This window comes from Lissotriton vulgaris, chromosome 2_2 (assembly GCF_964263255.1).
Source record: "Lissotriton vulgaris chromosome 2_2, aLisVul1.2, whole genome shotgun sequence".
Classification (NCBI taxonomy): domain Eukaryota; kingdom Metazoa; phylum Chordata; class Amphibia; order Caudata; family Salamandridae; genus Lissotriton; species Lissotriton vulgaris.
In genome coordinates, this window is record NC_141688.1 from 220,794,133 (window position 1) to 220,807,899 (window position 13,767).

General features: G+C 45.4%; 1 protein-coding gene across 6 annotated transcripts in view; it reads left to right on the plus strand.

The window, feature by feature from the left end:
• The window catches only part of CAPRIN1 (cell cycle associated protein 1), a 497,978-nt gene that overhangs the window by 348,565 nt on the left and 135,646 nt on the right, over positions 1-13,767 (plus strand). For 4 of the 6 annotated variants that reach the window (XM_086959577.1, XM_086959579.1, XM_086959581.1 and 1 more), the window contains exon 15: positions 3,809-4,003. In XM_086959577.1, the coding sequence (XP_086815703.1) occupies positions 3,809-4,003 (195 nt within the window). The remainder of the gene's footprint in view (positions 1-3,808; positions 4,004-13,767) is intronic. The other 2 variants (XM_086959578.1, XM_086959583.1) reach the window with 1 other exon arrangement.

Below are 13,767 nucleotides of genomic sequence, written 5' to 3' on the forward strand. Positions count from 1 at the left end.
GTCCTCCCACCCGTCGCCCCACGTGATCCCTCTAAACAACGGCGTCGCTCGTAGCAGGATTGCCAGTGGTTCTAGCACTATCGCAAACAACAGGGGCGATAGTGGGCATCCCTGCCTCGTTCCCCTTCCTAGTGGAAAGGTTGAGGATATATGCCCGTTCGCTACTACCTGCGCCATCGGCCGGGTGTATAGTAATCGCACCCACGCCATATATAGGGGCCCGAAGCCCATGCGGGTTAGTACAGCAAAGAGGTATTCCCACTCAACCAAATCAAATGCCATTTTAGCATCTAAGGAAAGTATCACTGTCTGTTCCTGAAGGAGATGCGCCCTTGCCAACACCCCGTGCACCCTTCGCAGATTAAGTGCCGTGCTCCTATGTGGCATAAAGCCCGATTGGTCAGGGTGTATCAGCGTAGTGAGATGTTTGGTGAGGCGGCTGGCCAGAAGTTTCGCCAGGACCTTCGCTTCTGTATTGAGCAGTGAGATGGGTCGGTATGAGTTACAATCGGTTGGTGGTTTGGACGGTTTTGGGATGGCCACAATGGTGGCTGTGCGTTGATCTAGTGGGAGCAGCGTCTTCTGTAGGCTGTCGTTAAACATGTCAAGGAGGGGCTTGGCCAGGACTGAGTCCATCGCCTTGTACCACTCCACAGGAATCCCGTTCGGGCCTAAGGCTTTGCCTGATTGTAGCGCCTGTATTGCCAATTGGACCTCTCCTACAGTCAGGTCTGCGTCTAGTTCCTGCTGTGCTTCTGGTGAGAGCACCGGGACATGGATGTTGCGAAGTGAATCTAAGGCCTCCCGTTCAGTGACTAGCCGTGTCGGTGTGTAGATGTTCTGGAAGTGGCAGGCTAGAGTCTGGACTATGTGCTCTGGGTGAGTTCGCAGCACGCCGCTCGTATCATAGAGTCCGTGAATCCCTTTGTTGCTGCCACCCCGCTTGTCTAGCCACGCTAGCATCTTCCCTGCCTTATCGCCCACGTCATAGATTCTGTGCGCTGTACTCGCGAGGTGTCCCTTTGTGATCACTGTAAGGTGCGCCTGATGTTGCTGCTGGCGAAGCTGTAGTGCATGGAGTGTCTCCGGAGTGGGGTCTGTCATATGTGCAGTGTTCGCCGTGTGTAAGGCAGCTTCCAAATTGGCCAGTGTAGCCCTGGATTCCCTCTTATGCCCAGTAATGGCAGATATGGACGCCCCTCTGAGGACCGTCTTATATGCCTCCCACAGAATTGAAGGTGAGGCGACCGACCCAGTGTTCTCCTTGAAATAGTGTGTGGTGGTTGACTTGAGCTTCTTTTTGATACCAGGGACTTGCAGATAAGTGGGATAGATCGGGTATATCCTACCCCGCCTACACTCCTTAGTGGAAATGTGAAGGGAGACCGGGGAGTGATCAGAAATTCCCCGCGGCATAATGTCAACACTATCCACAGAGCTCATTCCAACCCCCAGAATGAAAAAGTAGTCAATTCGGGAGAGGGTGTTGTGTGGTGCGGAGAAATGTGTGTAATGCTGCGCTGTCGGGTTCAGGTGACGCCAGACATCTGTGAGGCCCATAGCAGATAAAAAGCCCGGGAGTGCTGCGGCTCCTCTCTGGCGAGCTCGCTGGGGAAAAGTATCTAGTAGAGGGTCCGCTATGGCATTGAAATCCCCCCCCCATGATCACATCTCCCTCGGGGAGATCAATAAGGAATCGGCTAAGCGCCGGAAGGGCCGTAGCGTGCAGTGCAGGGGGGATGTAGACTGATATCACATTCAAGGCCCTTCCCTCCCATTGGCCTGAGAGTGCTGCAAACCTGCCCTGGTCATCCGTCTTGCGGCTAGTGACCAGGAAGGGGGAGCTGTTCCTGAGGAGGATCCCAGTGCCCCTGGAACCCGAGGTGAATTCGGAATGTACCGCCATGGTGTATCCACGCCTGTTCAGGGCTTTACAGGTGGTTCCCGCTAAATGTGATTCTTGCAGCAGTACCAGGTCTGACCGAGCACGCTTAACTGTTTGCAGCACCAAACCCCTTTTTATTTTGTCTCCCAACCCTCTGACATTCCAAGTAAGGAGCTTCAGTGGGGGCACTACAGTCGTCGCCTGGGTACCCATCGCTGGTGTAGCTTGATTATGCTGTGCCATGTGTATGATTGAACCGAGGTCTCCATTGTCAGGAGGAGAAGGGTGCCAGAGTGCGGAGGCGGTGCACGCCACCCATAGTGTGTGGTGTATTCATGCCCTGTGAGATCGCAATAGTGATGACCGTGTAACTTAACTTGAACTCGAACTTCAGAACTCCCAACCCACCACCCCCTCCCTGCTCCCCTGCACCACGGACGAATTCCCGCCCGCATCCCCAACTTGGCAGAGTGCTTGATTTCCCCCCCCTATCTAGTCTTGCTTGTGGGGTTGGTGAGTCCCCTACAGGCACCGGCCAGAACCCGCCCTACTCGGTTCCATCGGCCCAAGGTCCCAAGTGTAGTGATCAATGCTTGATGCTTCCAGCGTAGTCATTCATCCCCTGTTAGGCTGTCCCGAATCAAGGGGATCTCTTTCAAGATCGGAGTCCAGTCCCCCGGCTGCGCCCTGTTCAGTGGCCATCTGGTGTGCTTTTAATGTTTACCAAAAACCATAAATCTGACGGTAGAAGCTTTCAGCCTCATGTCTGTGACGTTTTAACGACTTATCCTTCGCATTTCTCCTCAGTTACCAAATTGTGCAGATGCTCCATATGGACACACAACTATTAGTGGATGCAATTGTTTGTTATATTGTTTCACAATCTGTCGACTCTACTAAAAATCAGGATGAAGAGACTGCATGCAGTTAAAAATGGAGAGGTCCACATCATTGGTGGCCTTCCAAAAAATGGCCACTTTTCAAAGTGATGGGTTTGTTAAATATGAACCCTCTGATCCAATTTTGAAAATTAACTACCATGGCAATATTATACATGATCCTTTTTTGCCATAACTATTTCAAACAGTTATAGAAAATGTAAGTTGGTTTAGGAATCCCATGCTTTTTCAGCGTCTATGTATAAGCAAAGAAATGGAGAGCACGGATATGACCATTAGTCAAGTTGGCTATTGACATTGCAAAGTGACCACTGCAGTTAATGCCCTCTAAACAGATGTAGGCTTGCCAGATTTTGCCACAGAATGTGTGATATAAACCAGAAGGTGTGTCTATGGATTCTGAAGTGCATTTGCAAGTCAAGGGTGGTGATGTGCTGCCTGAAGTGAGCCCCTGTGATTCTGAGGCTTCAAATTCATAAAGTCCTCAAATGTTTTTTCAGTTACAAATGTGGATTTGCATAAAGTATGCTTTTAAATAAAACCTTAAGTCATAGACTGCCAATAGATTATAATGTAATGATTTAAAACTGGACTATCTGCAATGGTGAGGGGGCATGTATGCAAATATGGATGAAAAAAGTTATCAGGAATGATCAAATGTCCTGTGGTTGCTAAATTACATTAATTTAGATTTTTGGGATGTGACCATCAAATGACATAAACACACCAACAGGGCACTTGAAAGTAATATTAAGAAACCCCAAGTGGACATTCTTTTAGGTCCCCCATCTCCCTCTCCATAGTAGTACAGCCCTGGAAGCTAGCAATATTAAACCCTGTATTAAGATTAAGTCATAACTAGTTATAGTGATTGTGTTTTACAGCGCCTAGGCACCAACATATGGTACACTCTTGCAATAGAACCATTTACAAGAAGCTAATGGTTTAGTGCAGTGATAAATGATGGAACTACATTCTCACATTGTTTCCTGCAGAATGAAATGTAAGTTGTTTTCTGTTGCAGTAGTTGGTGCATACCATTCTTCACCAGACCAGTCTCATCAGGTGACCGGTAACCACCAGCAGCCGCAGCAACAGAACACTGGTTTCCCACGCAACAATCAGCCTTACTATAACAACCGAGGAGTCTCTCGTGGTGGTGTGCGCAATCCACGTGGTATAATCAATGGCTACAGGGGACCTTCCAATGGCTTCAGAGGTAAAATTTGATAAGTTCAGTAGACTACCTACATTCTGATTTATCCATCGGATCAAGATTATAATGTCCACTCCCGAGTTTGATTCCAAATATGCCTATTTACAGTATGATAAAATAGTATGTTTTTTTTTTTTAAACTACTTTGAGTGAGATTGTTTGTTATGAGGTGCATGCACCTAATCCAGACACCTCCCAGTTTTCGCAGATTTTCTATTTTGAATACTGTGCTTGAGAGCAGGCCACATTATTGTAATTGTGTGCCCCAATAATTCTTTCAACCTAGTGGTCTTCTGTAAATCAGTATCGCTTTTACGTCCTCTCATTTCAGAACCTGAACTTGGAACAAATTTCTCTGCAAATTGTTGTCTTTATCTGTAAAGTGACACTTTGTACAGTTTTTCATTCACATTTAGGGTCCTTCCCTAGCAAACAAATTACATTTGTAATTTACTGCTCTACAATTACTATTAGCTAAGCAGAACATCTTGGTCCTGTAGAGGCTAACCCCTACAGTACTAACTCCACATTCGTAAATTGGGTAGGATCCCCTTAAAGGAACAGTCCTTTCTAAACTATAGGCTGGTCAGGGACAAGGCTATTAGTCTGCCACCACTATCTCCTACCACTAGAACGTTCACACCCTCCCCCTCAGTCACATATGGGGATGTTGGATGACCCTTGGTAGGGCTATCATAGCAGTTGCAGAGAAGACCATGACCTACAGCCCTACCCGGACAAGGCCGGCAGAGCCAAATGCCACCTCTGCCAACCTTGTAGTTATACTGAGGGTGGCGCAATACCATATGGTTAAGCTCCACATGATAGAGGAGGATAATTAGTTCCTTGTTAAGACCAAGAGATCAAGGATTTTAGTGAAGACCAGCTTGGGCAATTTCTGTGACCCGGATATGGTCAGTCTTATTACCCCGCATGTCCAAAAGAAATGAGGCTACCTCAGACAACCTGGTCTACATCAGGACTGTAGGAAGCTGGCTCTATATGTGGTATATAAAAAATCTGATATACCTTGTATAGAATCCAGTGGTTCCCTTATGAGTGGACAGGGACATGCAATGGCAATCCCAAAGTCCTCTGTTAGGGGGTAGTGTGGTCAAGCAGCTTTAGGCTTAACACGGAGGAGTGCAAGACATCTGAAAAGACACACAATTGTCAATGAATGAGACATGACTGAAAAAGGAGATCCATACTGTTGGAAAGTAGGTTATTGTTAGGGGCAAATGTAGGTCTGCCACTGGCAATAAGGCATAGGTCTTAGAAAAGTATTCCTTTGCTCAACCCTTGGTAACGTGGCTGCGAGCAGACAGGCTGAACTTCAAAGACAGGTATCTAATTTAATTTAAAAACACCATTTCAGTAAATAATTAAGACGCCACACAAAATAAAAATCCAACACCAATTTATAAAAATAGGTAATATTTTTATCTTTCAAATAACACCAAAACTAAAATAATCCACTGTAGGGAACCAGAGATATGAATTTTTAAAGATTAGTCACTTTCTAGTGTTTAGATACCAACAGTGCCCCTTTAAGTCATTTCTTTTTCTCTGTCAGGGACACACCTTTATAAATTGATCTGAAGAATTCTCACCACTGTAGTGGGCCGCCTTCTTCAGCAAGCGGGGTCCAGTTAGAACACCTTCCTGGCGTTCTGCTTGCAGGTACCAAAGTATCCAACACACAATCCAAGGTTCTGGGATCTCCAAGAGGGTCCTTGAAAGTGTGAAACTTCAATTCCGCAATCCAGTTGAACAAAACCCTTACAAATCCACTGGTACTCCAGGCTTTGAATTCTTTGTGGGGCTGTTCAGGTGAGCTCTGTTAACCTGTAGCTTGCAGGGAGTTTCCACTCTTGAGTCTTTTGGCAGCAAGTTAATCCACAGGGCTGTAGTTTCAGAGGGTGCCATCTTCATAGGTCATGCCTTAGAGTTCCTTGCACACAGCAAAATCTTCAGCAGGGCACATCTTGCGTCATTCAGTTTCAAGCAGCAGATCTGGAGGGCTCTGCCCCTCTCAGATACTTATTAAAAATTCTCTGGGTCAAGCACCAGGTCACTGCTGACCAATGAGAGCAGGGCAACTCCTCCTAGTTATGACCACATCCGGTGGAGTGTGGCATTTAGTTTGTCCCAGAGTGCATCATCCTTCCAAATCCATAATGGCTGATTTTCCAGCAAGGAGGTAAGAGCTGGCTAAACACACCCCCTGGGATATCTCATTTCCATGGACCATCCCAGTAACATCTGCAAATTCCTTTCTTATGCCTAGTCCTGACTCTGGGTCACTACTGTCAAAGTGGACTAAAACCCAGGCCTCCCCTCTTGCCTTTGAAGAGCGTAGTTTACGACGCCACCTCCTGGCCTGGCATTCTTATAGAATAGATCACTGCCCTCCCAGCAGCCTGGCTAATCCACTTAACTCTGACCATTCAGGTCAGACCACTGAAAGGCTGAATTTGGACTTACAAACAAGAAAGTCTCATAAGTTATTGTATGTACATACACTTTAGGAGAAATTCAACAACATAATATCGTTGGATTTAATACGACCATTCTGGGAAGTCTTTGAATGGTGCAGCTAGTCCTCTCCTATCAATATTTATTAATCAATCATTTACTACCATGTTAACCTATGGGCCATGGGGTGTGCAATGGGAAAAATGACTTGGCCACTTTTGTAGCACTAGGGCTTATAAAACCATATGTTATAAGTATTTCCCTAATTTTTACCGGACCCCTACCCCCTATGCAACTAGGGGAGACTTCAGGGGTTCTGAATCTGCAGAAATATTGCAGATCACCCTTACCCAATTCTTCCAGCAGCAAAGTCGAATTTGAGCACCTCTTTAAGATAATGTGGGTAGTGAAATGTAAAATTTCACTTTACCCAGGCTTCTAAAAACTCATTTTATAAGGGCGCCCCTTATAGATAACTGACCCCTGAAATACCTAGGGGTGACCCTGGGGGTCCCTAATATGCAAAAACATGGTAGGTTTTTAATTTTTAAGGGCCCCTACCCCCAAAGTCGAGTTTGGGCACAATTTAAGGTTTAAAAACTGTCCTGGCCACTAGTGCAGCTTTTAAACTGACCTCAGGCTTCAGCACCGCACACATGCTGGTGCAGAGAATCTGCTGGCCTCTAAACTGCCATGCCCCAGGATACTGGAGACTTCTAGGTAGTTTCAATCCCCTGCCCTATTACATACTAGGGGCTTAGGTGGTAGGTCATGCCAACTACAGGGGTACCCCACCATACTAAAGTGTACCCTAGTGTAGGTTGGGTGTCTTAACTGTGTTCTAATGTGTTCCTTTTTGGCTTGGCACTGGGCCTGGTTAAACAGAGCCCAGGGTCAGTCAGTCACCACCAGTTCCAGTCAGCAAAAAGATGGGGGGGTGCCCAGGGCACAGGATGACTTTGCAACACATACCAATTTATACACATAGCAAGTATCTTTATATATTTAGGCATCAGGAGAAAATCGTTCAGGTAAGTGCGTTCTGCAGTGTTAACCTAAGGGAGGAAAATTGTATGTGGTTTATAGATTCGTGTCAATGACTTATGGGACCCTTCTACAGTAGTGAAGGTGAGTGGTGGCAGAGGTCCAAGGCAGCACCAGCAGAACTCCACCAGCGGCATTAGGACGTCTGGGTGCAGAGGTGTCATACAGTATTGGATGCCCTGTATTATCCAATGAAGAATGGGGGCTGCAGGAGAGGTTGGGGTGGGGAGGGGGACACTGTGACCAGTCTGGTGAAACTATCGGGTGGCTACGGTTCTTGCGATGTTGGGAAATGTGAAGACACCTTTGGTCCTCTTCTTCGGACGGAGCATCCGGTTGCAGAGGTTCTTTGGGGTGGCTGGTTTCTTAGTCTGGCAACACAAGTAAAGGTTTTTTCCATGGAAAATAGTCCATGCTATCCTATGGAGATAAATGGGGTTATCGTTTTTCAGGTAAGTAAATGGTCTTGAGGGTTGGGTTTCTGGGGTTAGCACAATGTTTCACCCAGGGTCAAGTATGCACTCAAAGAGCCTCTTCAGCGGCTCTACGGCTGCCAGGTGCAGTGTGCTGAGGCCTAATGTTATCCAGTTTGGGATAGTGGGCCTCCGATTGATGGCTCCTCACAAGCAGGCCTCCACAACCGCCCACCCCTTCCCCTCCCTTCCAATAACATTGGTCGTCGGTACACAGCACCCGGCCGCCCAAGTGCTGATAAGGGTGCTTTGAGGGTGCATTTTAGACCCTGGGGGAACAGTGGTTCTAACCCCAGAAACCAAACTCCCACAACCAAGTGCTTACCTATAAACCTATAACTCCATTTCCTCCCATAGGATTGCATTGTCTGCTATTCTTTGAACATTGTTCTAAGTGTCAAGTTGGTTTGTATGGAACTCTAAGATACTGCAAAGATACAAAACCTGCTTTACTTACCTTTTCTCTAGGAAATGTCCTAGTGTATTATCTATGCATATCACAATGAGTAGAAAAGGTAATATATAAAGTAATCTGCAAAGTAGTCAGAATTAATCTAACGGTAATTTCAACTGTATTCAAAGTATTTACAAACCTGTAACAGTCATTTTCATTCAGCTAGCTTGTATTGTTCAACCTGCTTGGTAAAATACAATTTACACTTACCTGTGACAGGATAGCTTTGTTCTAGGAAATAAATATAACCTGAATATTTTGACACAAATCAAATTGGTCTGAGTGCAGTCCAAGGACTGAACTCAGACCAATTTGATTTGTGTGACATCAATTCTTGCCTGAGTGTGTACAATAAATGCTTAACACTCCCTCTGATAAAGCCTTGCTGCTCGCCCACACTACCACAAATAGAGAGTAAGGTGCTATCTAATTTGACCTCTACGATTACCGCTGATCTATTCTGAGATTGATTTGGAGTTCGAAGCCATTCCAGCGGGACAGGTGGGCGTGATTACTAAAACCGCTGTACCCCATAAGCTATCTTCCACTAAACATAAGGCTACAGCACTACCTCTGCCTTCGGGCCTTGGTCTGCACCGAGATGACGTTTCTGACGCCTCGCCCCTGGCACCGATACAAGCAGTCATGCCTTCCAGCTCGGTATAGAGCCGAACAGATCGTCTTCGGACTCAAAACATTCTGCTCTGAAAGACAAATCTAGTTCGAAGCCACATCCTCAGTTTCAAAACAAAAGTCCCCTTCGTAGCCGAAACCTTCCACTTTCAAGGAAAAGTCCGGTTCGGCGCCTACATCCAAAAGATATTTTAGATTCCCCAATACCAATTTTAGACATTATGAAAGACCGAGTAGATCCAAAGCAGAAAAAGCTTTATAACAATCCAGACACTGGACATATATTAGCAATAACTCCTTCCGAAAGGAAAGACAGTTCAAAGGAGAATGGATATGAGATCCCCCCTTAAAAAGTAGGACCTTGCTACAAGTCCTTTTCATCTTACTTTTCCATCCCCTCCACCACTACCACCATCTTCACCTTTACCAGTACTGCCAGGCTCAAATCCATTACACATAACACCACAACCTGATTTAGGAGATGGGGATGATAATGATGACGATTACAATGTTCCTTTACCTACTGATCCGCTTGATGATGATATTGTTCCACCTATTGAAAATGATCCAAACCTATACCCTGCAAAACCTTAATCTCCAGATGATGTGTCCTTTCTAGAGCAAATTTCCAGAGCAGCAGCATATCATAGGGTTACACTGCATAGAGTCCTTAGATGACCATTTTGTATTTGAGACACTAGTGTCTTCACACATTAAGCCAGTCTCCCTATGTTAAAAGGCATGATGAGATGTGTTGATGACATTTTTAAGGACCCTGTACATGCACAAATTTTGACACCTTGGGTCGATAATAAATATAAACAAAGCGGTACAAAAGGGGGTGGTGATGGACGGACCATCTGAACCAATCAAACACTCACACCCAGTCAACAGATCTGGGTTTAATCCCTCACCGTTCTTTAGCCCACTCTGCCACCCCAGTTCGCCATAAGTTGGCAGGGTATGCTCAGACGTGAGTCCCTTGCTCACTTTGCCACTGGATTCAAGCAAGCCTGGCTGAAGACTGCTGTAATGCCAGAAACCGGTCCTAGGGAGCTTGTTTCTAGTCCAGGGAAGGCTTGGCAGTTCGGGCTGGACTGTTCCCATGAGGCACAGGGTCAGACTGATTTGCATATGGCCATGTCTGAACTGGGGTGGCAGAGTGGGCTAAAGAACGGTGATGGATTAAACCCAGATCTGCTGACTGGGTGTGAGTGTTTGATTGGTTCAGATGCTCCGTCCATCACCACCCCCTTTACCACCCCCTTTTGCACCACAATAAATATAAACAATCATCCTCTGATCCGGTTTTCATTAAAGGACAGCTCCCTGTAGATTCACAGGTCATTTCCAGTCAGTTAAGCAAGCTTTATTCGACAAATGTCATAAAAGCATTAAAAATGCATACAATTCATAGTTGATAAAATACAATGTATCTCATAGTGAAAAGTTTAAAAAGTGCATACAATTCATGGTTCCTAGAATCGACATAATACTACTACAGCATAACATGAGCATAACATGAGCGAATCACCCCTTCATCACTTTACTCCTAATGGACCAAATCCACCCTAGGAACTTTGCCACTGCTATGTACACAAAGGATTCGTGCTTGTGCAAATAATTCTAGCATTGAGCATGCCACTCCTGGTGCCTAATGATCTACACATAGGGCGCAACCAAGCCCTACGCGCAGCGGAGTACGCTGGGCACCCAAACAGCATGTGATTAATTGTTTCCTTAGGGGCCGGACAACAGCCAAACTTCAAAAAAGACTCCAACGCATCCAGAACGCCTCCGCACGACTCATCCTGGACATCCCTCGACACAGCCTCATCACCGGACACCTGAGAGACCTGCACTGGCTCCCCGTCAGCAAGAGAATCACGTTCAGACTCCTCACCCACGCACACAAGGCTCTCCACGACCTGGGCCCCAAGTACCTCAACGACCGCATGACCTTCTACACGCCCACCCGCCAGCTACGATCGACCAGCCACGCACTCGCCAGAGGAAGATCCTTCTCCTACCTGGCAGCCCAGACTTGGAACTCCCTCCCCACCCACCTTCGGCGAACCCAAGACCATCTCTCTTTCAGGAAGCAGCTCAAGACCTGGCTGTTCGAGCAGTAACATACCCCTCTCCCCCAGCGCCTTGAGACCCTCCCGAGTGAGTAGCGCGCTTTACAAATGTCGTGATTGATTGATTGAGGGACACGTGACCTTTCTCCCATTTGACCACCTAGACGTTAATGCTCTAATTAGCAAACTACCAATTCTAAGCTGGAAATAGAGCTTTCTATCCAGTGGTTTAGTTATATCATACCAAAATGTTTCAAGAATTGTCACATCTTTAAGATCAAGAAAAATCCCTGTAAGAGAAAGTGGTGCAGTAGACCTAAAAGTTTTAGAAGCTACCCTCTCCCAATATATGCCCTTTAGGACCTTCTTCGGAGGAAACCTAGCATTCAGTGGATCCTTCCATAGCTCGTGCATTCCTTACACTCCAAGAATCCCCCTAACACCTGATAGCTATTTAATTTTATGGAAAGTGTCACTTTTCAATTATATCCATAAGTCCTATAGCAAATATTCTTAATTCAGGAGTTGTCCATAAGCGCCTCCAGTATAATACCGAATTCAAACTAGCAATGAACTCAATTGTCCTAACTCCCAAATCATAAGACAGGATACATAGGGGTACTCTGAGGTTAGTTGATAAGATTACGTAGGCACTTATTTTCAGATGAAGTCATTTTGCCTAAATTCTCAAAGCCCCAAATCTCTACGCCATAAAGGGCTGAGCTGACCACCTTTGCATCATAGACGTGAAGAGCAGGGGCAATTGATTTGGTCAACGATTTGGCATGCTCAGCACTCAGGGCTCCAGCCAATTGGCGGTGTTTAAGCATTAGTAAGAAACAAGAGTGTGCTGTCTGTTTGTAAAGGCTAGAGAGTGTCTGTTTTCTAATAGATGAGTGTGTGTATATAAACTGACAAGGATAACAAAGGGTGAGGAAAAACTGAGAAAAGAAAACCCATCAGCCCACCAATTGGCGGAACATCATCTGGGATTTTGGAATAGAAACTGGTATCTACTAAGTGCCTCACCATGGGGTGTTGTGAGGAAACTCTAGTATAGGATCCACCAGTGATGGAAACCAGACTACAGTGTATCATGAGCTGTGGGAAGTAATGAGTTGCAGTGCTCAAAGAAAATGTGTGCTAGTGAAACATGTTGGATTAAAATTGACTAACATGGTGCCTCATGACTAATTTTATTAAGGTGGTCACCATGGTGACAAGGTTAAAAGCAGAGTGTGGATGGTTAAGAACACATATTACCATCCATTGTTGGATCAGTTGGTCGACATGTTTCAGCCAAATAATGGCTTTCTTCAGGAACCTATTATAACACTACTGCAACGGTGGAACATTGTGAAAATTACGTACCATGCAGAAGCAATAAACCTACCATTTATAAATGTACTTGGTGGTAGGATATGAAGTCATGGTTTGTGAAAAAATCCGCTCCTTAAACACAAGTAGTAAATACAGACACACATATCAAATATGTAGATATGAAAACAACTTATATGTAATGAGACATATAGCAGCCAAAAAGTCATTGCTCAATATGTGTAAGTTGTGTAATCACTCACCCAAAATTTACTTGGGAGTGGCCTCACCTCGCCTGGCACTCGCTCAGGTAATGAGGCCCCGCTCTAAAGAAATGGGAAAAGTGCATCACCTATGTATGATATAAATCCATTTCATGAATCTCCTGGTGTTCAAAAGTGGGCAGAAAAGCAGAAAAACAGCAGTCCTTGCTAGCCTAGCCAGCCAATGATCAAACAATGTTAAAACAATTATCAATCCAATTTGTCAACATCCGATGTAAGTGACCTATTCACAGAGAAAATTGACGCCTAGCGTCATAATGTTGTGAGTCCATAGGTGTCTACAATAGGTCACGAAAAAGGCCATAATATGCGTTAACCATCCACACACTGCTTTTAACCTTGTCACCATGGTGACCGCCTTAATAAATTAGTCATGAGGCACCATGTTAGTCAATTTTAATCCAACATTTTTCACTAGCACACATTTTCTTTGAGCACTGCAACTCATCACTTCCCACAGCTCATGATACACTGCTGTCTGGCTTTCCATCACTCGTGGATCCTATACTAGAGTTTCCTCACAACACCCCATTATGTTCGTGGAGTCTCATGATAAGCGAAAGAAGGCCACAAGGCATCCCCAGATCGTGTAAAACTGACCATAGAGTTGAGCGAGAAACAAGATCAAAAGCTGCCCTTAGATCAATAAAGGCAGCATATAAACTACCCCCACCTAATTGAACAGTCTTCCAATGAAGCATTGCAAAGTGCAATACTTGTTCGACTGTACTGATGCAGGCCCTAAACCCTGCCTGAAAGTGTGAGAAGATGTTCTGCTCACACTCCCATTCCTGCACTTTATTTAAAATCAGTCTACCTAGGATTTTTTGCATAGTGTCAATTAGACTGATCAGGCGGTTATTACCGGGGAGTGACTTAGCCCCCTTCTTAAAAACTGGTATGATTTCCGCCCAGTTCCACGATTCTGGTATCGGCGCTCCCTTTGCTATTGCATTAACTAATAGCAAAAGATACCTTCCCCAGGATTCCTTATCATACAAAA